Genomic DNA, 25,384 nt, shown 5'->3' on the forward strand with positions numbered 1-25,384 from the left:
TAGTTCTCTGGAGCGCCAACCTGAGGGTAAAGGTGTAAACAGCTTGTGAGCAGGATGTGTGGGTTTTCTTTCTGAACCTGTCTGAACCTGTCCTGTTTTCTGTCTAAGCCAAACCACAAAATGATGGCTGAACACAGGAAAGAGCCAGCAGTTCCTGCCGGAAGTTGTCCTTGAATTGCTGTCAGAAGTACAGTCCCTGCTGGGCCTTTTTCCAGACAGTGTCTGTGTGTATGAGGACCATCCCAGGTTCTGAGGATCCGTGGTTCCTAGGACCTGGAAGTGATCCACGGTAGACACAGTGCTATTAAGGGTGATTAGGGTAGGTCGCGTAGAGGATGTTCTATGGAAGTCCCCTGTGATCTCCACAGTCTCGAGCGAGTTAAGTACCAGGTGGTTCTGGCCGTACCAGCTGATCCCCTTCCTGCCTGAGGGCAGACTCATCGCTGCCCTGGATAAGATGGAGTTTGACAGACTGGACTACTGAGGTTCAGTCATCTGTGTACAGAGAGAAGAGTGAAGGCGCCAGTGCGGATGGTTATTGAGCAGGAGAAGATGCTCCTCAGCCTCACTTGTTGCTGCCGGTCAGTAAAGAATCTGGTGATCCACTGACAAGTGACAAGACCACAACCGTAAGCATAAATCCAGGTCCAAAATAAATAAATTCTATCAGAGCAATTTCTTTTATTTTGTGAAGATTTTTTACAATGACAAAACACACAAGAAAAACAAAATCCTTCTGTTCACATATTCCCATACGCTTTACAATAACTGCATAAGAAATACTCTCCTTTGCTCGGGTCCATAACCTGTTATTTTGAAAGGAATACACACTCAACCCAGAGCTTCAGAGACCTTGTAGCTCAGAACATGGGTAAGTGTTCATCATCTTACCGTCTTCTAGGGCTCCATGGGTAATGTACTCAACACCTGTGCCACACGCTCTGAGCCGGACTGGAAGCTTGTATTTACAGCCGCTCTCACTCCAGTCTGACTAGCTCAAGCTATTTTTTAAAGACTGGATATTTTTCTCATTCTCTAAATGTGCAAGGCTGGTAGACGCATACCCTAAAACTCCTGCAGGTGCAATGAAAATGTTGCCAGGAGGGCCAAATACAAGTAGCCTCGTGAGACCATCCTGATCTCGCGAGCTTTCAAGGTTTCACTCGCAGATCAGTCTGGCTACTCTCCGTTACAGAAAATTTGGAGCCGTTCACCAAACGAACGTCCAATCAGCGTTGGCTTTGAGGCGGGTTGAGGTGTGACGCAACGGGAAGATCGACAGTTCAGTCTAAACAACATGGCGGCTTCAGCCGATGAAACTAGCGTTAGCGTGGCTATCGAGCAAGTTTTATCGGAATTACAGAGTATTTCTTTGCTGAGCTAACGAGCCTTTACCTGCAGCAGCAAGAGTAGCTTGGCTTGTGGTTGTGTTTTCGTCGTCGCTCGTAACAGAGCGACGACAAATCTGATTGGTTTATTTGGCCCGTCTATCACCAACATAGGCCAATCAGCTAACCAGTATTTTCGCCCCTTCCCAAAATTACTTCAACAGAAGGTTTCCAGATGGATATGCGAAGCAAATCTATGTGGCGGCGTCAGGTTAAAATACAAGAGCACACCACACGTTTCAGATTTCCATTTCAAAAAGTTTAAATCCATAAAAAACATCATTTTGGTTCCGCTTTACAACCGTGCACTGTTTTGTTTTGGCTTGTTGAATAAAATCCCAGTAAAGTAAAAGGTTTTGGCTGTAACGTGACAAAAAAAAGGGGGAAGAAGTTTAAGTTTAAGGTAGAAATATTTTGTGCTGCCAGTCTGACACTGAAACATTTCACAGAGTCTCTGAAGAACCGGGGGTCCGGTGCTTCTTCTGTTAGTTATCGGGATAATCGTGTTGACTGCAACCAGACACAATCCCGTCTTTTCCCGTCTCGCTGCGCTGCTGTCACTGCGCACGCATGCGCGCTGCTGCGCGGCCGTGACTAGACATTCGGTCATAGGAGCGGTGGAGGGGGGCGCTCGAGCCACGTCGGTGAAACAAATCAACGCTTGAAGGCGGATTACAAAGAGGCTGAGGAGACTAATTGCGGCAACTGCAGCGTCTTCCTTCATCTCCCGCAAATATCAGGTCGGCAGCGCAGAGATTCGGCCCAGATTGCCTGTTCTGTTGATGCCGGTAGGTCAGTCAGCAGAAGCACAGTCCGCCATTCCCCTCTTCTTTTTTTTTATGTTTTACTAGACACACTTCCAGGGGCTGATTGAGGAAATTGTCAGCAGCAGCGGCATCATGTGCATCATTTGCAGTTTTTCCTCCATTCTCAGATCAAGTTCAGCGCTAGAGCCGGCAGGTGTATCGCAAATGAACGCATCGGGCGGTTTGGTGCAGCGCAGCAGGAGAAAATCTACATCTGAAATGCGTTTTTAAAAAAAAAAACCTGTTCTGCAAGGGACTTATTATAGATAGCATATTATTTAACGGGGAGGCGCAACTGTATTTAGAAATCCAGCTCCAACGTCACTGTATTTATGGCAAATAAAATATCAAATAGGCCTGATCACTTTTGCATATTAAATAGACACTTTTGCAAAGGTTTTCTCGCTGTCTTTGCTCCTTTTCTCCCAGGAGCAGGAGATCCTGAGCCATGTCAACACCTGATCCTCCCATGGGGGGTACCCCCCGTCCGGGTCCCTCGCCAGGTCCTGGCCCCTCCCCCAACGCTATGCTGGGCCCCAGCCCAGGTCCTTCCCCGGGCTCCTCTCACAGCATGATGGGGCCCAGCCCGGGTCCTCCCTCCTCTGGGCACTCCCAGCCAGGTCCCTCGGGATACGGCCCGGAAAACATGCACCCAATGCACAAAGTAAGGACAAACTACACCAGGGGGTCCTAGTCAGGCTCATCATTCATCTTAAGAAGTTAAGCACCAAAGATGGTGGTCACACTTTTATTTAATAAAAAAACTGTGATCTGCTTATTTGGTTAAAACGGATTTATTTGTGACACTATGTTACGATGCATGGTCTAATGTGCATTTGGTACTTTACAATTGTGTAGTAGCAACCATTTTCACTGAGATAATAATTAATACACAGATACATCCAACAGGCAGAAATTGATTTAGAAATGCCATTTAAAAAAAGTCTTTCATCCATGTGCCTCATTAAAATAGTTTAATCTTATGAGCTGCTTTAACAAGCCAACAGTTAGAAGTTACCTGTTTAAAGTTTTATTATTTTTATTTTAATTGACTACAAGTAATGCACAGTCTGTGTGTCTGTCTGTCTGTGCGTCACTTGTTCGGTTTTTGGTGTCTTTCTCCATCTGTTGTAGGAAACTCCATAAATGAGCTCTGTTGTGTTTTTTTTCTGAACATTTTATGTAGGAGCCACCCTGCAGTTGTCTCTCTAAGCCTTTTCCGGTATGTCTCTGCTAGTTCTGTGCATCAAGACACTGACGTTTTGGTCATCCAGTGCAAAATAACTCAAGCTCAATCCGACTGAATGGAGAGGAGCATCAAGACTTGCCACAGATCCCCCACTAGATTTAGTTGTGGACTTTGATTAGGCCATTCTAGCACATGCATATGCTAAACCATTGCATTGTAGCTGTATGTGTCAGATCCTTGTCCTGCTGGAGGGTGCCCCTCTCTCCCGAATCAAGTCAAGTGTTTTGCAGGTTTTCCTCTAGGTCTGGGCTCTGCGTGTAAGTTCCCCAGAAGCTGACCAGCTTCCCGGTCCTTACAGAAGAAAAGCATCCTCAAAAAGTAATGCTTCCACCATGTTTCACCCTGCAGATTTGGTTAAACTCTGTCTCGGTCTCATATGATCAGAACAGCTTCATCCGGAGTTTAATGTGTTTAATTCGTGGCTCATGGCACACTGAGATTCACAAGGCTTTCATTCAACAATAGCTTCCTTCTTGTCACTCACCCAAACAAGGCCAGATGAGTGGAAATTACGACCAGCGTCCTGTCAGCTGATTCTCTGAGACGCCGGTTGTGACATACTCTTTCTATTTTCAAAAGATGGATTGAACAGAGTTCTTTGAGATTTTCCAAGCTTAGGATATTGTACCCATGTACACAATTTTCAGCTCTTTTAATGAATTTTACGTTGCTATCCTCCTCTGAACACTCCCCACAGCCCATGGAGGGCATGCACGAGAAGAGCCTGTGTGATGACAGCCGTTTCAGTCAGATGAAGGGGCTTTCGATGAGGCAGGGCGGGCACAGTGGCATGGGCCCCCCACCCAGCCCTCTGGATCAACACTCACAAGGTAATTTAGCAACACGAAGCCGTCCTGAAGCAATGCCGTTCTTTCCAGGGTTGTGTAAGACGTCGAGCGGCGTGGAGCTGATCGGCGCTAGTGTTGGGTAGATGCGGTCAGAAATGCTTACAGCCAGCGAGGCTGCTGTCACAGGCTACAACATGCGCTGTTGTTTTCAAAAAGTTTTTGTTGTTTTCACTTTTTTTTCCTGTGCACTACGTGGATGATGTTCTAACAACATAGTCATAAACTAAAGAAGTAAAGTGTAATCAGATAACAGTAAGTTGTAGTAGTAGTGCTTCCGTCTATCAGGGCGACGCGCAGGGCTCGTAGCGAGACAGCTGATCTCGGGTTTAACTCCGGGAGTCTGTCTGAGAAAGCTTTTGAAATAACAGTTGGGCAGGTTTTAAGGAGGGTTAGGTGATGATTCATCGTTTAGGTGTGCTGCAGGGCTTTGGAACAGAACATGGTTTTGACATTTCTGACTATGCACGTCACTGACGTACTGGGAATGCCAACAAGGAGACTGACACCGTCCAAATGTTACACATGACACTGCAGTCAGAAGTAGGCTTGATTCTTTTACAAAAAAAAAAAAATAATGGACAGTTGTGAACACCCCACCATTGTTTTTTTTATTTAATTCTTTTAGCTACCTTGGTGTGTGATCACCTTGTCTCTGCCTTTGTTTGGGTCTTCCAGGCTACCACTCTCCTCTAGGTGGTTCTGACCACTCCAGCCCCGTGGCTTCAAATGGCCCCCCATCCGGTCCTCTTATGCCATCAACCTCCTCTTCGTCCTCTTCTGGTTCTGCCTCAGCCTCTCTGGATGGCCCCAGTGTAGATCAGCATTCCTTGGGGCCCAATAACCGGCCGGGACCTCCTGGGAGTACCGGACCTGGCCCCAGCCCTGGGCCTAGCCTGGGCTCCACCATGCCCAGTCTTGGTACTGGCCTTGATGGTAATGTCCCTGGTGGCCCTGGAGGTCCTGGCGGCCCAACTCCCTTTAACCAAAACCAACTTCACCAACTCAGAGCCCAGATCATGGCGTATAAAATGCTGGCCCGAGGACAACCCCTGCCGGATCATCTGCAGATGGCTGTCCAGGGAAAGAGGCCGATGCCAGGGATGCAGCAGCAGCAACCCATGTCCAGCTTGGTCTCTGGAGCTGGTGGAGGGCCAGTAAGCGGTCCAACAGGACCCGGATCAGGGCCTGGGCCAATGGGATCAAGCTACAGCCGGCCTCATGGTGAGTGTGCATGGAGAATGTGTAGAGTACTCTGCAATACAACGCGGTTGTGGTGACAAATATTTTAATCTTTCTGAACTAAAAAATAAAAGAATATTTTTTGTTAAAAGCCAGTGACTGAACCAGAGATGGTTTGTATCTTTCCACAACTTAGGCATGATGGGTCCCAACATGCCTCCCCCTGGTCCTTCAGGGACCCCAGTTGGGATGCAAGGACCGAATCCTAATGGACCCTCCAAGTCATGGCCCGAAGGTTAGTGGCTGTTTTGTCCGGTTACAACATGCAGCAACTTATTTGGCTGTTTGGAGCCCTATTATTAAATTGTTAGTTTATGTACAATATTTGTTAAAAGACCTTAGACCCTCCCCCCCAAACACACACACACCAAAATGCTGAACGTATTCATTGTTTTCATATATATAAAATATCAGAGTTGTCCTTAACAGCCTTTCTTCTCACAGTTTTCCTTTCCACACAATCTATTTTAGTCATTTCTGTTCATTGAGCTGCTGAATACTTGGAGCAGAGTTGTGACCACAAACAGCAGATATGGCAACATAGCAAATAACTAGTTTTTAAATTGGATCAGAACTACCACAATTGAGTATAAAAAAGAAAAGAAAAAAACCTACCTCAATCTCATCACCAAACAAAATTTAATCTCATGATTTAAAATACATCTACAAGGACAAATAATGTCAAATTTAAAATAGTCTGGCAGAATTAAAGTATTTATGCACCAATAAGGTGAATTCCTATCATTTAAAGAATGATGCAGTGTCAGGTTTCTGGCTAAGGAAAATATAATTTTATGATGTATAATGTCCTCCAGCTGGAGGTACCGGAGAGTTATTTTGGTTTGATCAAAATAATCGTTCATGTTTCATAGGAGTCAACCCGGCCAAAAATACATAGCAGCCAAAATAAATTGAAGACTGGTGTAAAACTGTCTTTCAGGTATAATGTACAATTTAATGAAACTAAAGGTGTTATTTAAGCATTTGTGACGCAAACTATGAAGTCATTTGTTGGTCAGTTATCTAAAGATATTTACCACGGGAGTCTAAATCTTAAGGATCAGTATGTGCGGACATAACTACAGAACATTATTAAGACCTATATTCTGATTTAAGACATGAATATTTTAAATAAAGAAATGTTATATAAATAGTGGTGGTTCAACATATGTAATTTGCTGCTAATATCTCTTGTCGTAAAATGCCAGACCCATGTGTTATGCTGTAAAGTGTTAGGACTGTACTTTTTTCTGTGACTTGCAGAGGCAGGACTTTACATTTCCCTTTCTTTGCTCCGATTCGCTTTCCTTCAGGCCCCATGGTGAATGCAGCAGCCCCCTCCAACGCACCCCAAAAACTGATCCCCCCCCAGCCCACCGGTAGGCCTTCTCCTGCTCCTCCGTCGGTTCCCCCCGCTGCTTCACCCTGTAATGCCCCCACAGACCCAGTCCCCTGGTCAGCCAGCTCAGCCTCCTCCCATGATGCCTTACCACGCCAAGCAGAACCGCATCACTCCCATCCAGAAACCCTGCGGCCTCGACCCCGTGGAGATCCTGCAGGAAAGGGAGTACAGGTACAATCAAGCCCCTTTAGGGATTCATCTTCCTTTATCTCAACTCGCTTAAAGGTGCCCACTGGGGGAAGGAACTAAATATGGGCACAGCTAAAAAGTATTCAAATTCAGGTTTCCTTGGAATTTAAAAAAAACATCTTTTTTTAGGACAAGCTTTTTAACAATACTTTTTTTGTTAGACATAATATATAAAAAATGACCAAAGACATAAATTCTGAATATTGAGGTTTGGTGCCCCACGCAGGGTTTCTTGTTGCCGTATCAATCGGAGTCATCTGAAATTAGGCATTTGCCAATACTAAGTCTGTTTTATGCAAAGTGAAAATCAAGGCATGCATATGACTTTAGAGCTCCAAAGCTGTAAATAGTGATAAAAATTACAACTACAGTTTTCTGAAGTGCTAGGCTAATGTTAGCATTTTTATGCTCATCGATACATAGGTGTTATGTTAATGCAGTTGCACTTACTTATTTGCAGAAAAAAACTCAACAGAGTCAGACTTTATTAGTATCATAACCTTGGTGTGTTGCTTTTAACATAGGATATTTTAATCTGCAAAGTTTCAGCTGCTTTCTGTGGAGCTCTCCTATAAACAGACAGCTGTCAGGGGTTTTCTGAGCACAGCACACGGAGAAGACAACCCTTACACAGACAGCGCGCCGCAGCTGCCAGAACAGTTTTTCTTTGCTGTGAACGCCATTGTTAACAATAAGAAACTCTCAGGTTGTGAGGGTAAACCCAGTTTGAATTAGTGTCGCACCGATACCGATACCAGTATTGGACGGGGCCCCGCTCCAGCACTAAAATGGTGATGACGGTATCGGTGAGTACCAACAAATAGGGCACTGATACCATTTTGATGTTTGTATGTCACTTGAACGCAGCCTTCTCTCTCCCGACTAGTATTATACATGTAATATAAGTTCATGAAAGTTGCACTATTTTTGCATTTGAGAGCCAAAACTCAGGGTTTAAAAGAGATTATTCAATTATTAATGTAATTTTACTGTTGCACTACTATTATACATGTTATAATTTCACAAATGTTGCACTATTTTGGCCTTTGAGAGCCAAAAGTTTATTCAACTATTGTCACCCATTCCAGGTAGGCATTAAAAAGTTCTGCTACCCTAAGTAGTATGCAGTTCTTCATATATACACACACACATCAGTTTCAAACAGATGGTATCGGTATCGGCCAACACTGCACAGCCAGGTATCGGGTATCGGTATCGGGGCCAAAAAATGCCATCAGCGCAACACTAGTTTGAATATATCCTTTAAATAATGTGTAAGTCGTATCATATAGTTGTGAAAGTTGTGCACACAAAAACGGAGCATCACTTTTAAAGGTTAGGGGAGAAAGGCGTGCCCACACAGCTCACTTGTTGCGGAGCAGACATAAAAGCACAGAAAGTACACCAAAACTAGGCATCAGGAGTGGAGTTTAGTCTGTGGCCACACGTTGATAATTTATAAAAGCCTTGATCAATCAATAAATATCAAAAGACTCACCATGTGCCATTTGCTTTTCAGGTTACAGGCTCGTATTGCTCATCGCATTGCCGAATTGGAGAACCTGCCCGGCTCTTTGGCTGGGGATTTACGTACCAAAGCTACCATAGAGCTCAAAGCTCTTCGTTTGCTGAACTTCCAGAGGCAGGTAGGAACTAAAGCATCTTTACCTCCAGCCATAAAGATAACATCTTTTTGGCATTCTGTGCGTTTCTTCTGAGGAGAGTTCATGTTTCCGTGTGCACCGCTGCCCGTAGCTGCGTCAGGAGGTGGTGGTGTGCATGCGACGGGACACAGCTCTCGAGACCGCCCTGGACGCCAAGGCCTACAAGCGGAGCAAGCGTCAGTCTCTGCGGGAGGCCCGCATCACAGAGAAACTCGAGAAACAGCAGAAGATTGAGCAAGAGCGCAAACGCAGACAAAAACATCAGGTAAAAAAAAATAAATACTACACGTAACAGGATTTTTACGAACTAACACCTTTTTAATAACTCCTTTACGGTTTTGCCTTTTCACCTGTCTACCCTCGACGTGATGACAGGAGTACCTCAACAGCATTCTCCAGCATGCCAAAGACTTCAAGGAGTATCACCGCTCAGTGACGGGAAAGATTCAGAAACTGACCAAAGCCGTGGCCACCTACCACGCCAACACTGAGCGGGAGCAGAAGAAGGAGAATGAGCGTATTGAGAAAGAAAGGATGAGAAGGCTGATGGTAAGAAGTTCCAGAGACATCACTACCTTATGAAGATGCCCCACAGACGATTTCTTCCCCCCACCACCGATACAAATAACCTGACTCCGCCAGATAGATTTGCTCCGCATATCCATCTGGAAACCTTCCGTTGAAGTAATTTTGGGAAGGGGCGAAAATACTGCTTAGCTGATTGGCCTATATTGGTGATAGACGGGCCAAATAAACCAATCAGATCAACGAAGCATATGACGTACTAACAGCGACGACGAAAACACAACCACAAGCTCTTGCCGAAACCAGTCGGGAGAAGAGCAAAAACATCTTTTCCTCTGAGAAAAGCCTCCAGAGCAGCGTTTTGCTCTTCTTTCAGTGAAGAAATACTCTGTAATTCCGATAAAACTTGCTCGATAGCCACGCTAACGCTAGTTTCATCGGCTGAAGCCGCCATGTTCTTTAGACTGAACTGTCGCGCTTCTCGTTGCGTCACACCTCAACCCGCCTCAAAGCCAACGCTGATTGGACGTTCGTTTGGTGAACGGCTCCAAATTTTCTTTAACGGAGGGTAGCCAGACTGATCTGCGAGTGAAACCTTGAAAGCTCGCGAGATCAGGATGGTCTCACGAGGCTACGATACAAAGCCCAGTCACTTAGAATAAGGCGCTTGCTGATACCTAGTCCCAGTTTGAAGACATTAAAGTTAACGTGTAAAATGTACATTAACTCTGTGAATGCTGTGTGAAAATTTACAACATTAACATTAGCCAGTACACTAGCAAGTATGTTAGCATAATTTTCACTTATGAATGAAATGTTTTTATTTTTGCAGGAAACCCTGGTCCAACATGGCATAACTCCGTACATAGCTACCATAATCTTCTGACATCTCACCTACAACACAAATAACTTTGCAATTTAGGAATTATGTCTAAACACAATTTGTATCTTTCTCAACACATACAGCTTAATTCCTCCGTAACTACAGCTTGTTTTAGATGACGGTCTTTTCAGGCGGGCTAGTTTGGTTAAGTGCTAGGCTGAGTTCGTCTGTTTTTGTATGATATTGGTAATTCAACTTGGAACATATTTCAGAACAGTTCTAGTCTAATCATGTGCAGATAAAACTTAAAGAGAAAAGTTACTCTCGTGCTTTATCTACACCGCCATGAATGCTGTAAAACTTGTCAAGGGATTCAGGTGCTCCGAACTGATTAGCAACACAATTAGTTTAATACTGATCGAGTCGTCCCTACAACCTACATAACAAGCGTATACGAACCCTTCCATTCCTCTCCGTTTGTTTTCCCCAGGCCGAGGATGAGGAGGGTTACCGAAAACTGATTGACCAGAAGAAGGATAAGCGCCTGGCCTATTTGCTGCAGCAGACTGATGAGTATGTTGCCAACCTCACTGAACTGGTACGAGCCCACAAAGCTGCACAGGCCCTCAAGGAGAAGAAAAAGAAGAAAAAGAAAAAGAAGAAGGTAAAGAGGATGTGGAATTAATCAATGAGCAATACTTGTGACTGGAAAATTTTATCTTACCAGGAGCTTCTGTCTGGAGCTGCTGCTGACTATTTGAGCTGTTAGTTTTTTGTGACGTATTGTATCTGCTTGTGCTGCAGTTGGAGAACGCTGAGGGTCAGACTCCTGCTCTTGGACCCGATGGAGAGGTGAGCCAATGTAGCCTTCAGAGTTACAGACTCATTTAGTTCTAAGGACTTTACAACATAAAAATCGCTACCATAAAAATTAAACGACTATATCTTTTAAATGAACAGTGCCAACAAACAGCAGACTCGAGAGTGTTTAACTATACCATATGTTATTCTTTACACTAGCATTTTTTAAGTTTTTACGAACAAGGAAAACACCATAGTTAAAATAAAGCCGATTCCAGTAGAGAATGAGACCTGGTACGTCTCCTGTTGCAGCCCCTGGATGAGACGAGCCAGATGAGTGACCTGCCTGTGAAGGTCATCCATGTGGACAGTGGGAATATCCTGACCGGTGTGGACGCTCCCAAGGCTGGACAGCTGGAGACGTGGCTGGAGATGAACCCTGGGTGAGAACAACTGCTTAGAAGTCTAAACCAGAAGTAATACATATGTAAAAGATCCAATTTGCTGTCCTGTTTGTTGTCAGAGTATAGTTTTACATAAACAGAATCAGTAGAAGTAACCGTATTTTGCTCTGAAACCATAGTAGAGACCAAAGGATTCTTCCTAATATTCAGTACATGTATACTACTGGATAGATTTGATGAAAATCACATTTTTGATTTTTGATGCTAGCTAGTCATAGCCAGTGTCAGCCATTAAGAGCTAGTTGTGCGTTTCATTTGTCCTCAAGCTCCGAGTCAGAAATTTCTACTGGAAAGGCCCCTAAAGTTGTAAAGTCGGTGCAACAGGATGGCACCTGCCTTTGGCATTCATGATGGCTGCTACTCGCAGCAACATTAGTGTTAAAGTTTATAGTTTGACTCTTTTTAGGACCTCTCTATTATTTATGTAACATTTAGACATACAGGTACTACCTTTCATATTCATTAGAGGGAATGTTTCAGCTCTTTTTATTTGCATAAAATATCACCTAGAACAGTGTTAATGTCATTGCTGTTGTTTTAACAAATGCCATAGTAAAACAGGGGTTAACTCACGAGAGGGGAACGTGAACTGAACATTTCACGTTCAGTTCAACGATTAAAGTTCAGCATGGCTTCAAAAAGACAACATGTTTGCAATAAAACATGACTTTAAAGTGCGTTCTGATGCTCAAGCTGGCTGCATTTGTACGTTTAACAATGGCTTTTGTGCGAGCATCCATGTTTTTTCCTACTGTCTGACAAGAGGGAAACCATGAAGGAAACCGGCACGCAAAAAGGCGGCGATGACGCAAAATCCTTTCTGTTCATTGAGCTATTGTAGGGTGATTTAAATCCATCTTTGTACTTGTTGACTTATGAAGGTCTATCTGAAGTTTGTTATCAACTATTATTTAACTATTATTTATAACCACACTGAGATGGGATACTTTGGATGTGTTATAATTAGAATCATTTTATGAGGAAACAGAGAATCATTAAGGAATTTCACAACTGGGTCCAGTGTTCTCTTTTGCCTATGAAGAAATGGTCCCCTTTGGCTATAGTGTTGTTGCTAGTTTTTGCAGTAAACATCTCTAAATGTTTATAAGAAGCTCCTATTAAAAATTTCAATAAAATCTAATTACATATAGAAGCTCATACTCTAAAGTACAAGTTAAAAATGTAAAAGTTTGGGATCATCCAATCTCCCCTGGTCCAATTACCAAACTCTGCATCTCATTAAAGTAACAGTAAGCTTTGTTCAAATGTTATGTTGTAGAGTAAAACATCACTTTGTATTGAGCTTCTTTTTATAGGGATTTACATTTTTATATTACATGTTCTTGTTGTTGGATAAGCTTGTCAGCTCGCATGTAACTTAGCAAAGGTTGAACTTGGGTGAGTTCTAGAAACATTTGTGGTTCATTACTTCTGGACGTCTGTGTGATAGTATGTCGTTTTTAGCTAAAGATAAGTGCCTCACAGGGTTTCCAATGTCCCTATAAGGACTCTGTATACCTTTTTTTTTTTTACCCATTTAGTTTTTACACAAGTTTGCTGCTGTTGTGGCAGTGTGTTACAAGGGGTGCCACGGGGTTGTAAGACTAAGAAGTTTAGGAAGAGAAAAGTAATCAGATTTTATTTTGGTAATTCTTTGTGTCTGTTTAGATACGAGGTAGCTCCCCGCTCAGACAGTGAAGACAGTGAGGAAGAGGAAGAAGAGGAGGTGGGTTGCTTTTCTAAGCTTAATATGAAAATGTAGATGTGCATGGTCACTGTTCCAGTGAGAGGTAATGCTAGTTATAACTGAGAATCTGCATGGTAGGAGGAAGAAGAGGAGCCTCAGCCTTCAAGTGCTCCGGTGGAAGAAAAGAAGAAGATTACGGACCCTGACAGTGAAGATGTGTCAGAGGTGGATGTCCGACATATCATTGAGTGAGTTTACATGCCTCCATCAGTGACAGGCGGGTTAGGTGAAGTCGACGCTTTAAAAGTAAATCTAACTATGTGTCGCACACAGGAACGCTAAACAGGATGTGGACGACGAGTACAGCGGAGCGGCGTTTGCTCGAGGACTCCAGTCGTATTACTCTGTGGCCCACGCCGTCACAGAGAAGGTGGAGAAGCAGTCGACTTTACTGATAAATGGACAGCTTAAGCAGTATCAGGTAAGCACAAATACCAAGGAGTCCACACTGCTTATGGATTTATGTTTCGGGAAAGTACATATTTCTATGTATCACAACAACTGCAATTTTCTCAGCGTTTATTTGATCCATATTTTATAAAAATCGGATAAGAATTAAGAGTGCTACGAACGTTTCTTTGACATTAGAACAGCATGGTTTTGGTGACAAGACCCAATGCATGTCGATGGCGCCTGTTTGCGCACGTCACTGTCTGTAGAGGAGAACAGGGGATGTCCTCTCCGGCAACATGTATCACTGGTCAGAACACTGCATGCCACCTCAATATAACATAATCATATTATACACCAATAAGTATAAGGGAAGTCCCAGTCATGTTTAATATCCCATGCAAGTAAATTAAGGTTAGGCATTTACCAATGCTAACTCCTGCTCTGATACTACATAAAAAGATCCCATGTATCTTTCTGGACATTTTAGCATTATACAAATGTGTTTTTTTTTAATATTTTTCAGAGCATAAGGCGCATTGGATCCAAAGCCGCATTAAATATTCTTCCCAAGTAAATTGGATCTTTGCACTTGAAATAAAAACAATTCATCTCCATCATCTTATTTCAAGTGCAGGATATCTAATTATCTTATTTTAGGGGTAAAAATACTAAATCCATTGGCCAATAGTCTTATTTAGCTGCTAAAAGCAAGGAAAAATATACTAATCTCAAGAAAATTTTACTTACTTTGAGTTCCTTTTTTGCAGTGCGCTCCTCCGCGTACACCGCTCTCTCCTGAGAGAGAGAGAGCTATCTATCTGTTTCGGGAGGACAGAGTAGTTGGACTACACGGCCCTGTTTCTAACATAAGGTCAAAATAAACCTAACTTTTATACTGAATTACCTTATTTGGTTTATTGTTACTAGCGCGTACTCCAGCTGCCTTACATGAATGCACTTCTAGTTTTGACATTACAGTCAGGCAGTCTTGTAGACAGCTCAGGGGTCCGATCAGGTAGTGACACAGTGTACCGTAATGCTCCGAAGATCCATTGAGCGGAGCAGCTTTGTAGCTTACCAAAGTTGTACTTACAAATTTTATTAGAGTTTTGAACGCATTGTACCAAATCAGATCAGTCAGTAAGCACAACTGTAATCATATATAAGGCGCACTGCATTATAAGCCGCACCATCAATTTGAGAGAAAATTTAAGGATTTTAAGTGCACCTTATTGTCCGAAAAATACGGTAGTTGTGCTGGAAAGGCTAACAATATAGTATAGTGTGTAGTATACACTACACATTACAAGTGCAGGCCATAAATTCTTCAGTGTTCAGTATACTCCACATAGTATGATTGTTTCCCTCTCAGCTTCCTCACTAAAGATGTTCCAGATGCTGCTGTATATATTTCCTGTCAACAACATATTCCTCCAACAGGAGTATTTACACAATAGCTCTAAAGCTACAGTACAGTTGACACAGACACAGCTACCTACAATACAGTTCTGCAAATTGTGACATGACTAAACTGGCAAAGTAAATTTAAAACAGTAGTTATCAGGATTTGAGTTTAATCATATTAACAATTATTCAAAAAACACTTAACTGGGACTCAACCGGTATGTTTGGTATGAGATTAGGGTCCCCTTTCAAGTCTTTTTAAAAATGATTTTATGTAGTACATCCATCCATCCATCCATCCATTTTCTAACCCGCTTAATCCCTGCCTAATAAATGTTTTGCATCAGTGAGGAACTCCCTTTGAAATGCAGATCAATGTGTTTGGCTTTCAGATTAAAGGCCTGGAATGGCTGGTTTCTCTTTACAATAACAATCTGAATGGGATCCTGGCTGATGAGATGGGTCTGGGAAAAACCATCCAGACCATCGCCCTCATCACCTACCTCATGGAGCACAAGCGGCTCAACGGACCCTACCTCATCATTGTACCCCTCTCGTGAGTTAACCCCTGTTTTACGGGATCCGGCATTTAAATAAACTGCAGTGTGAAGGAAACATGTGGCGACGGTGTTGTTGAAGTAAAACCGAGGCGAATCTGTTTGGCAGAACTTTGTCTAACTGGGTGTACGAGTTTGACAAGTGGGCACCTTCGGTTGTTAAAGTGTCCTACAAAGTGAGTTTTTTTATTTCGCTTGCAGCCACATTCATCAGCACGCATGCGATCTTCTGCTTCGTGAAGGTTGAAATCGTTTTGCTTGTGTTCTAGGGGTCTCCTGCTGCTAGACGAGCCTTTGTCCCCCAGCTGCGTAGCGGCAAGTTTAATGTTTTACTCACTACTTACGAGTACATCATCAAGGACAAACAAGTACTGGCCAAGGTAAGAGAGGACGGAAAGACAAATAAGCTCGAGCAGACATAACACAACTCCCACCGTCTACATGTGCCTGCATGACACCGCATGCAATGGTTTATGCCCTATTTAATGATATTTTGACTTTATTCGCCGTATTTTGTTTGATGGATCTCAAATCCTCTGAAAGCTGTTGGGTTTGGCCCGTCTGATGTCTGCTGCGTCTCAGTTCTCTCTCCTAGGTCCGGCAACATGTTGACATGACCTGTCCCCATTGTCCTCTGTGGCCATCATGCTGCCATGCATTCATGTTGTCTTACAGGGTTCCAGAAGGGGCTGACAGGTGGGTTAGCTCAGAGTTCTGGATCAGGGGTCAGGCAGCTCATGTCGTGAGGACAAAGTGGACAAGAAAGTGTCCTTTAAAGCACTTCCTGTTTTCAGATGATTTGGTTGATTAAAAGCCCCCAAAGAAACACTATAAGAAGCTACAGCACTGGCGAAATACCCTTTTCCTGTCCTGTCCCCCCCCCCCCAGATCCGTTGGAAGTACATGATTGTGGACGAAGGCCACCGTATGAAGAACCACCACTGTAAGCTGACCCAGGTCCTGAACACCCACTACCTTGCTCCACGGCGAGTGTTGCTGACCGGGACTCCACTGCAGAACAAGTTGCCTGAACTGTGGGCGCTCCTCAACTTCCTCCTGCCCACCATTTTCAAGAGCTGCAGCACATTTGAGCAGTGGTTCAATGCCCCGTTTGCCATGACCGGAGAGAAGGTGTGCATTTCCTGCAGAAATATCCTAGATTAGACAGATCCTTGCAGGTTTTTTTTTTTTTTTTTTTTTTTGTATTTTTTTTTTTTTTGGAGGTTACGAAAAAAGCATCTTTCTGGTCAAACACTCTCCTTTTCAAGGTGGATCTTAACGAAGAGGAGACCATCTTGATTATTCGTCGCCTGCACAAAGTGCTGCGCCCCTTCCTGTTACGAAGATTAAAGAAGGAAGTGGAGGCTCAGCTTCCAGAGAAGGCATGGGTTTCTACTCTCAGCACACAGAAAGCACCTATAACAGCTCCACATACACATGAGGAGAAGTATGTCTCTCCACTATAGCAACCTCCTCAATTATTAGCTTTTCTGGTAAAGATTTGTAAAATAGATTCCTCTTTTACTGCAGTAGAGTAATCTCACAATTTAAAAAAATGTGACATTTTCTAAACTTTAGTGTGAGGTGAGTTATTCTGTGAGGAAAATGCATAATGTCAGGAAATAATTGTTTTCTATAAAAGCAACCAGTTCCATTTAAATAAAAAAATTTCTCTGGGTTGGAAATATGACGTGTCCTTTCTGGTTTCCCTTACCCATTCTTAGAAACAGGAAAGGTAATTGAACAGGCAAGCAAGGTGGATGTGTGTTGAGCTTTTGGACACGACTAAAGGTCAATAGCTCCAGTTCTGAGCGTGTCCACGGCTCTAGTCAGTGCAATAGTTGCAAAAGTTCAGAACAACTGGGTCTCTGACAAGCAAGGCTTGGTGAGTTGACTTTGCCAACATGTACAGTTAGGGAGCATGAGCTGAGGTGAGAGTCTGAGCTTTTTAGGAACGGTCCAGGTGAATGTTTTAGGGAAGGTGGAGGTCAGGTTCTGTTGTTAAAGGGGACATATTTACATTCACAGTGGGGTGGGGTGTCTTTAAAACTTCATGTTGCAACCGTTTATTTTAAAACTTTTGTAATTACGCTCATCTTTACCAGGCAAGGGAGTAGTTGTGGTAGTTTTGTTTTTTATAATACATTTTTTTGCAATAAAAACCACTGTTTATTGGCTCCATCACTTTGATGAACCCTACGAGTGTCTAGAACCACATACAGACACATTCACCCAGTAAACAATCAATCAACATCTGGACCAAAACTCTTAATCTGCATCATGACATTTTGAGTATTTATTTTAACTTTGTATTCATCAGGAAGACACCAAACGAATGTTAGATTGATAGCACCTTTTTCTCATCCCTTCAGGTGGAATATGTCATCAAGTGTGACATGTCGGCTCTCCAGAGGGTCCTGTACAGGCACATGCAGGCCAAAGGGGTCCTGCTCACTGACGGGTCAGAGAAAGACAAGAAGGTGAAGTCATGGAGGGATAAGCATTGCTGGTGTTAGTTACCTCAGTAAATAATTAAAGGGTTAAAACCAAGAGTTTGTTTTGCAACATCTCCGTGTCCTTTGGCTTCCAGGGACGGTTTGAATCCCAATCTGTCGTGAGACGTAACAAAGACCCGATCAGTCTCTGTACTCTTCAAATGTTATCTTGCTGTTGTGTCTCTTACGCAGGGTAAAGGAGGCACAAAGACTCTGATGAACACCATTATGCAGCTGAGGAAGATCTGTAACCACCCGTACATGTTCCAGCAAATCGAGGTAACACTGAGACGATCAGGCGATCAGTCAACCATGCGTACCTCGAGTGCTGACGTCCGAACATAAGACAAACATCAAACCAAGGTGATAAATGACAGCATCCATTTTGTTTGTGTTTTAAGGAATCTTTCTCTGAACATTTAGGATTCTCTGGTGGAATAGTCCAGGGGTAAGGAAGTACTTACTTGTTTTTATTTGCAAGACGCATCAAGCTTTTTACTTTCTAACTACTTTATCTTGTTTTCCAGTCCGGACCTTTATAGGGCTTCAGGAAAATTTGAGGTACTAGATCGGATCCTGCCAAAGCTGAGGGCCACAAACCACAAAGTGCTGCTCTTCTGTCAGATGACCTCCCTCATGACCATCATGGAAGACTACTTTGCCTACCGCAACTTCAAGTATCTGCGTCTGGATGGTAGGGCGTCTTTTCGCATGGCTGTACATACACACAGTAACTCTTTAAAGCATTCATGTTTCTTCTCCTTCCAATTAAAAAAATTTGGAAAAAGTTGAAGCAAAGCATTCTGCAACATTGTAAAAATGCAATCAAACCCGGGAATCTCAGGAGAGTTAGCCACTGAATCTGCCCTCTCCTCTCCTCTTGGAGCAATTTGGATCTTATGAGCTGAGTAGCCCACTGTGCTGTGTTGCACAGTCAAACACTGGTTAGCAGTTCAGATAATGCTATCAACAAATAAGAGAATTTGCGTACAAAGTGTGTCCATATTTCACAAGAGGACGCGGAGGTTGTACTTCTTGAGCTTTTCCACACTTTGTCTGGAATTTGTGGGACTTTAATGTGACACACCAACACAAATTTGGGCGTGACAGTGACAAACACACGGACCGTTACACACAATTATTAGCAACGAGAAGAAAAGAGAAGAAGAAAAAGAGAAAACTGGTCTAATCTAAGGTTAGCTCTAAAGAAACACAGAGAGTGGAAGATAAGTGTAATACCAGAGTACTCCACGTTTCATTCATGGCGGCGCATTGAGCAGATTTCTACTGACGTATGAAGAGCTGCTCCTCATATTGACTGCATCAGGATGCTTCACTGTTGGCATCACAAACAACTCTGTTTTCACCTGAGAGACGGCCTCTGGAAAATGGTTTTCCAGAGGCCGTCTTACTCGCGCACATCTTTTCAGCTCTGGCCACAAATCTTCAGGATTAAATTCTATGCTTGACCTAAACCCACTTTTTAACCTATTTGGGCTGTGCTTAGGGGCCAAGTGTTTAAGTGTAATGTGTGCATGATCCCATCATTTTGCTCACACTGCTTTGTGTTGGCCTAGCTCATACAATCCTTAACAAATACTCTCAGGTTTGTGGGTGTAGTGTGACAATCAAACATGATGAATTTTAAGGGCTGTAAATGCTTCATAAAGGACTGTAAATAAATAGGTCTCTTTTAAATGATGCTGTCTTCTAGTCCTCTTTTTTTCATCTTCTCTACACGTTAGGTACTACAAAGGCTGAAGACCGAGGAATGTTGCTGAAGACGTTCAACGACCCGGAGTCGGAGTACTTTATCTTTCTGCTGAGCACCAGAGCCGGAGGCCTCGGCCTCAACCTGCAGTCTGCAGACACTGTCATTATCTTTGACTCCGACTGGAACCCACATCAGGTGTGTGAGTCTTTTGCCAGTGGTCGAAATGCGAAGGCAGGATTACAGCATATGTGCATTGTTCAATTAGCAGTCGCCATTCAATTTGTTTCCCACCGTGGAATATATCTTCGTAGGACTTGCAAGCTCAGGACAGAGCCCACCGCATCGGCCAGCAGAACGAGGTACGAGTGCTGCGCCTGTGCACGGTCAACAGCGTGGAAGAGAAGATCCTGGCAGCGGCCAAGTACAAATTAAACGTGGACCAGAAGGTCATCCAGGCCGGCATGTTCGATCAGAAGTCTTCCAGCCACGAGCGCCGGGCCTTCCTTCAGGCCATCCTGGAGCACGAGGAGCAAGACGAGGTCTGGGGTCAAGAGATCGTGAATGTGTGTGCCTGCACCGGCAAGACGCAGATTCCACCCCGTGCTCGTGTTGCGCCCCGTGCCAACGTGTGTCTGCTGTGTTCAGGAGGAGGACGAGGTGCCGGACGACGAGACCGTCAACCAAATGATCGCCAGGAGTGAAGAGGAGTTTGAGCAGTTTATGGTCAGTCTGGGAAATTAGAGCTTGGAGCCCGAGTCCGCTCACTCTGCACCTTGGTTTCTTTAAGCTGGTTTCTCCTTCCCCCAAGCGCATGGACCTGGACAGGCGACGCGAGGACGCCCGTAACCCGCGCCGAAAGCCGCGTCTGATGGAGGAGGACGAGCTTCCCACCTGGATCATGAAGGACGACGCCGAAGTCGAGCGTCTGACCTGTGAGGAGGAGGAGGAAAAGATGTTCGGGCGAGGTTCGCGCCAGCGTAAGGAGGTGGACTACAGCGACTCCCTGACAGAGAAACAGTGGCTGAAGGTGGCGTCCTGAAGGGCTCGCACAAACCTCCCAGAGATCATGTCGCAGGTAAAATGCCTCAGTCCTTTTAAAACATTACGATCCAGCCGTCCTTTTTATCTGTTCAGGCAATCGAGGAAGGAACGCTCGAAGAGATGGAGGAAGAAGTGCGTCACAAAAAGACAACCCGAAAGAGGAAGAGGGACCGGGACCTGGATCTGCCGGGCCCCTCGTCTTCCTCTGGGAGCCGTGGACGGGGGGACAGGGACGACGACGGGAAGAGGCAAAGGAAAAGGGGAAGACCGCCTGCTGAGAAACTCTCCCCCAATCCTCCCGGCCTGACAAAGAAGATGAGGAAAATTGTGGATGCTGTCATCAAATATAAAGACAGGTGAGAGAAATGACCCACAAATGTAAGGAGTCAGGAGAAAGGCTGACAAGAGGTAAACATGTGGAACATTTTACAGTATATGCTAAAGTTGAGTTTGAGGTGAGTTTATTTATTTAATAAGGGACAATGCATATTAATGGACATGTACATGTAAATATGCCAGATTATAGTCTAAGGCTAACTTCCATCTGTAGTCCCTTCAGCAGGTTGAGCCAACAACATAAAATAATAAAATCAATAAAACAACAGTAACAACAACTAGAACAGTAAGCCATCATGGCTAAAAAGTGATGCAAATAAGAAAAATACAATATTGAATAATAACTTGAATCTGCTCCTTAATATGCGGTGAACATGTGTCTGTTTGTAATTGTAGGGCTGTTTAGGAGAAAAATAATAAAAATAAAAAGTCAAAGATGCTTCCTCCTGGATAACACAGTTTGAAAGCTGTGTTTATTTCCTAAAAACATTCTGATATTCACTAAAACGTTTTACATACAACCAGTCTATTTCTACCAAACTATTATAACATTTACACTATTTTTGGTGATATGAATAAATATTTCTCAAGGTTAAATATGTGCATTTCTGAAGTTAAGTAAAACTGTTTCTGATCACCTCATTTCTACCAGTACACGTTTAAACATTTTTAGTATTATGTAAAAAAAAAAAACAAGGTTCACAATAATAATTATTTGCTTTTGACATTAATCTTTACATGTCAGGACTGGGATTGAATAGCTGGAATTTAATGTCAAGGATCAACATAAAGTGATGTGATGGTGAGAGGAAAAGGAAAAAAAAATTTTAAAGAAAGATTTTGACAAATAATCCATTTTACTCTCAGTATAAAACCACATGTTCAGTGAACCTTTGCAGTCCAAAGAGGCATTTTGGCCCACAGTCCAGCTAATTAAAGCTCGTTCAGAGCCTCAAATGTTGTAGAATTTTTGCAAAATATCTACTACAGATATGTAGTGTTTCGCCCCCCCCCCCCCCGAAACACTATTTTATTTACAATTTTAGGTTTTAAAGTAAAGCAAAACATTTCAAAATGTTCAACTTATTAAAAAAAAGAGGACGCATACAATTTCTTCAATGGGATGTTGTATATTATAGAGAAAGACAGTTTTCTGGAAAATTTCCTACAAAATCACACAATAAAATAAAATAAAAATAAAAAATCTAAAAAAAGATGTCAAAGATGCTTTTAATGTTATTCTGTTGTGGGCATTCAATGCGATTATTCCATGAAGGAAACAAAAAAAGAGCTCAAAGCCGAATTTGTCATGTATGAATATTTAAAAATATTGGATGGTTCATCATTATCATTTTTTTGCCAAAGTTATTAGTAGCCACTGTGGAAGCTCCAAAGAGCCGCGTGTTGCAGACCTCTGACCTAGACTGACAGGCTAGGCAAGGGGAGCTTTGATCAGAGAATCAGAAAAGAGGGCCGTGGTATCTCTGGAGGAGCTGCAGAGAATTACCTCTCAGATATGAAAATCTGTTGACGGAAAAGCCAGTCTCCACAAATCCGGAGTTTATGGAAGGGTGGCAAGAAGGAAGCTATTCTTGAAAGAAAGTCCCGTTCCTCGTTTACAACATGCCATGTAGGGAGCACAGCAAGCATGTGGAAGGAGGTGCTCTGAGAAGGTGAGCCTTTTCACCTGCAGTCAGAGCGTGATGTCTGGTAAAAAAAACAAAAAACAACAACTCTGTTCCTCATCTTAAGACACATCCTCGTTGTGACAAATAGATGGCGGCAGCATCATGCTGCAGGATAAATTCCTTCAGCTGGGAAAATGAAGGTGGTCAGAAAGGATGGGAAGATCGACGGAGGTAAATACATAAAACACAATAAAATAAATAAAAAAACCGCATGAAATAAAAGACTTGAGACTAGAGGGGGGCGGGATCATCCAAACCAGTTTTCCTTTTCTATCCCCTCAAAATTTGTGTTGGTCTGCCATTACACATCTCAATAAAACGTGCAAAAGTTAGTGGTTTTACCGTGAGGTTCTCTGAAACAGCGGTGTGGTGTTGTGTCATGAAAACAGAGCTGATGCTTGGGTGTAAATCTGAGGGCTGCATCGCTCACATTTTCTACTTACGCAAATAAGACAAACAGAGGATGAAAGCTGCTTTGCTTCATCATGACGGTGTAACTTCCTGCAGCACCAGCGGGCGTCAGCTGAGCGAGGTCTTCATTCAGCTGCCGTCTCGAAAGGAGCTGCCTGAGTACTACGAGTTAATCCGCAAGCCAGTGGACTTCAGGAAGATCAAGGTAGAGTCATCCCTCTAGAAATGAATAAGCAATATTTCCTCAAACATGTTTTACGTTATGTGTTTTTTTTTTCTGTAGGAGAGAATTCGCAGCCATCGCTACCGCAGCCTGGGTGACCTGGAGAGAGACGTCATGCTGCTCTTCCAAAATGCTCAGACCTTCAATCTGGAGGGTTCCCTGGTGAGACGCTCCTCCTGTGTCCAAATCGTTGCTGCAGACTACCCGCACATTTCTTTGCATGGGACATTATTCATGCTATGGTGAAAACAGGGGGGTTTGTTTTCTGCCAGATATATGAGGACTCCATCGTGCTGCAGTCAGTGTTCACCAGCTTGAGGCAGAAGATTGAGAAGGAAGAGGAGAGCGAGGGAGAGGAGAGCGAGGAAGAGGAGGAAGAGCAGGAGGACGGATCAGAGTCAGAGTGTGAGCACGTCTGCGCAAGCATAGCACACATTCTCCTTTTGTTTTATTCGGTTTTGTCTGCTGGCGCTTATTAAATGTCTTAATAACAGCTTTTAAGTTATAGTGCCATGCAAAAGTATTCACGCCCTTTTAACTGTTTAACCTGTCACACGACAAACACAAACTCCAGCATATTAAAGTAGTGCACAATAGTGAAGAGGAGGGGCCATGATTCATATTTGTTTTTGTTTTTTTACAAATTAGAATCTGAAAAGTGTGGCATGCCTTTATGTTCACCCGACCATACTGTGATAGTCCTAAATAAAATCCAGTGGAACCAATATTCCAGAGGACTCCTAATCAACAATTTATTATTATTATTATTATTATTATTATTATTATTATTATTATTATTAATCATTTTCAATACAATTCAATTTTATTTATATGGCGCCAGTTCATGAAACATATCATCTCAAGGCACTTTCCAAAGTCATATTCACTAAAATCATGCAGACAGATTGGTCAAAAAGTTTCCTCTCTAAGGAAACCCAGCAGATTGTATCAAGTCTTGACAAGCAGCATTCACTCCTGGAGAAGCGTAGAGCCACAGGGAGAGTCGTCTGCATTGTCCATGGCTTTGCAGCAATCCCTCATACTGAGCATGCATGAAGCGACAGTGGAGAGGAAAACTCCTCTTTAACGGGAAGGAAAATCCTCCAGCTCTGTCTGAAACTGCTGCTCATTCCTCCATTTATGTACACTGTAAACAGCATCTCCGTATTTGTGTGTTTTGTACACAGCTCGCTCAGTCAAAGTGAAAATCCGCCTGAGTCGGAAGGACAAAGGCGGGGATCGAGGAAAAGGGCGCAGCAGGCGAACCGGACGCACCAGAGCCAAACCTGTGGTCAGTGACGACGACTCTGAGGACGAGCAGGAGGAGGTAACCCAGGCTGAGTCTGGTGCTCACATTCAGCACAAAAAGGAAACTCAAAAGATCTTAAATCTGAGAAGGGAATTTATAAAGGGATAAAAGATGAGGATTTTTAGTTGGAACTTTCAACGTAGAACGTGTAAAATGTCTCTAAATTCCAATGTAAATTACAGCGTCTAAAATAAGCTGCTTGTCTGTTTCCCAGGAGCGCTCGGCCAGTGGCACTGATGAAGAGGCCTGAGCTGTGCAGGGAGGTTGAGGAGAAGGAGGCACGAATGTCCAACAAGTCAAATGACACAAAACCATTTAAATAAGCCGCAGGCATTTCCGTCCACCCGCACTTATACGGCACAGTTAGATCTGAAAGACAAGGAGACAAACGAGGTTTAAACTGAATATCATTTTTGAGCTTTTATGGATACAGGCACTCCCCAATTATTGGCTTTCCTTATAAAGATGAGTAAATAAAAAGCTTGAGAAGAAATATTCTATTATTACTGTAGCAGCAAGAATCTGATACCTGCAGATTCAGAAATATCCAACCAAATGTTTTTTTAAAACATTTGTTCTTTGGGGAACAAGTCCAATGTTAGTGTGTCAGAGGTACTGTGACCTCTAACAATTCCCAGACAATGAATTAGATAAAAATAATAATAATG

At 43.2% G+C, this 25,384-nt stretch overlaps 1 protein-coding gene and 2 long non-coding RNA genes across 3 annotated transcripts; 1 reads left to right on the plus strand and 2 right to left on the minus strand.

The window, feature by feature from the left end:
* Positions 1-1,979: 1,979 nt before the first annotated feature.
* Positions 1,980-25,384, plus strand: LOC105916143 (transcription activator BRG1). The gene is given in 35 exon segments (XM_021309493.2): positions 1,980-2,176; positions 2,624-2,858; positions 4,141-4,273; positions 4,967-5,512; positions 5,667-5,765; positions 6,844-6,953; positions 6,955-7,103; positions 8,641-8,767; positions 8,877-9,050; positions 9,161-9,334; positions 10,624-10,797; positions 10,938-10,985; positions 11,247-11,377; positions 13,067-13,124; positions 13,224-13,333; positions 13,419-13,566; positions 15,335-15,498; positions 15,609-15,675; positions 15,769-15,879; positions 16,388-16,630; positions 16,768-16,881; positions 17,872-17,979; positions 18,187-18,273; positions 18,396-18,442; positions 18,522-18,688; positions 19,740-19,903; positions 20,020-20,247; positions 20,354-20,431; positions 20,517-20,735; positions 20,843-21,105; positions 23,281-23,389; positions 23,468-23,569; positions 23,680-23,812; positions 24,595-24,734; positions 24,931-25,384. Coding segments are annotated over 34 exon segments (4,977 nt in total). The 5' UTR covers positions 1,980-2,176; positions 2,624-2,642; the 3' UTR covers positions 24,967-25,384.
* Positions 6,983-10,702, minus strand: LOC110366722. Its single transcript, XR_002426922.2, has 3 exons — positions 10,593-10,702; positions 8,790-8,944; positions 6,983-7,083 (listed from the first exon to the last, which is right to left on the minus strand). It is a non-coding gene; the product is annotated as an uncharacterized LOC110366722 (long non-coding RNA).
* Positions 10,905-14,322, minus strand: LOC118563105. The gene is made up of 2 exons (XR_004931018.1): positions 14,286-14,322; positions 10,905-11,000 (listed from the first exon to the last, which is right to left on the minus strand). It is a non-coding gene; the product is annotated as an uncharacterized LOC118563105 (long non-coding RNA).

The sequence above is a fragment of the Fundulus heteroclitus genome, chromosome 5 (assembly GCF_011125445.2).
Source record: "Fundulus heteroclitus isolate FHET01 chromosome 5, MU-UCD_Fhet_4.1, whole genome shotgun sequence".
Taxonomy (NCBI): Eukaryota; Metazoa; Chordata; class Actinopteri; order Cyprinodontiformes; family Fundulidae; genus Fundulus; species Fundulus heteroclitus.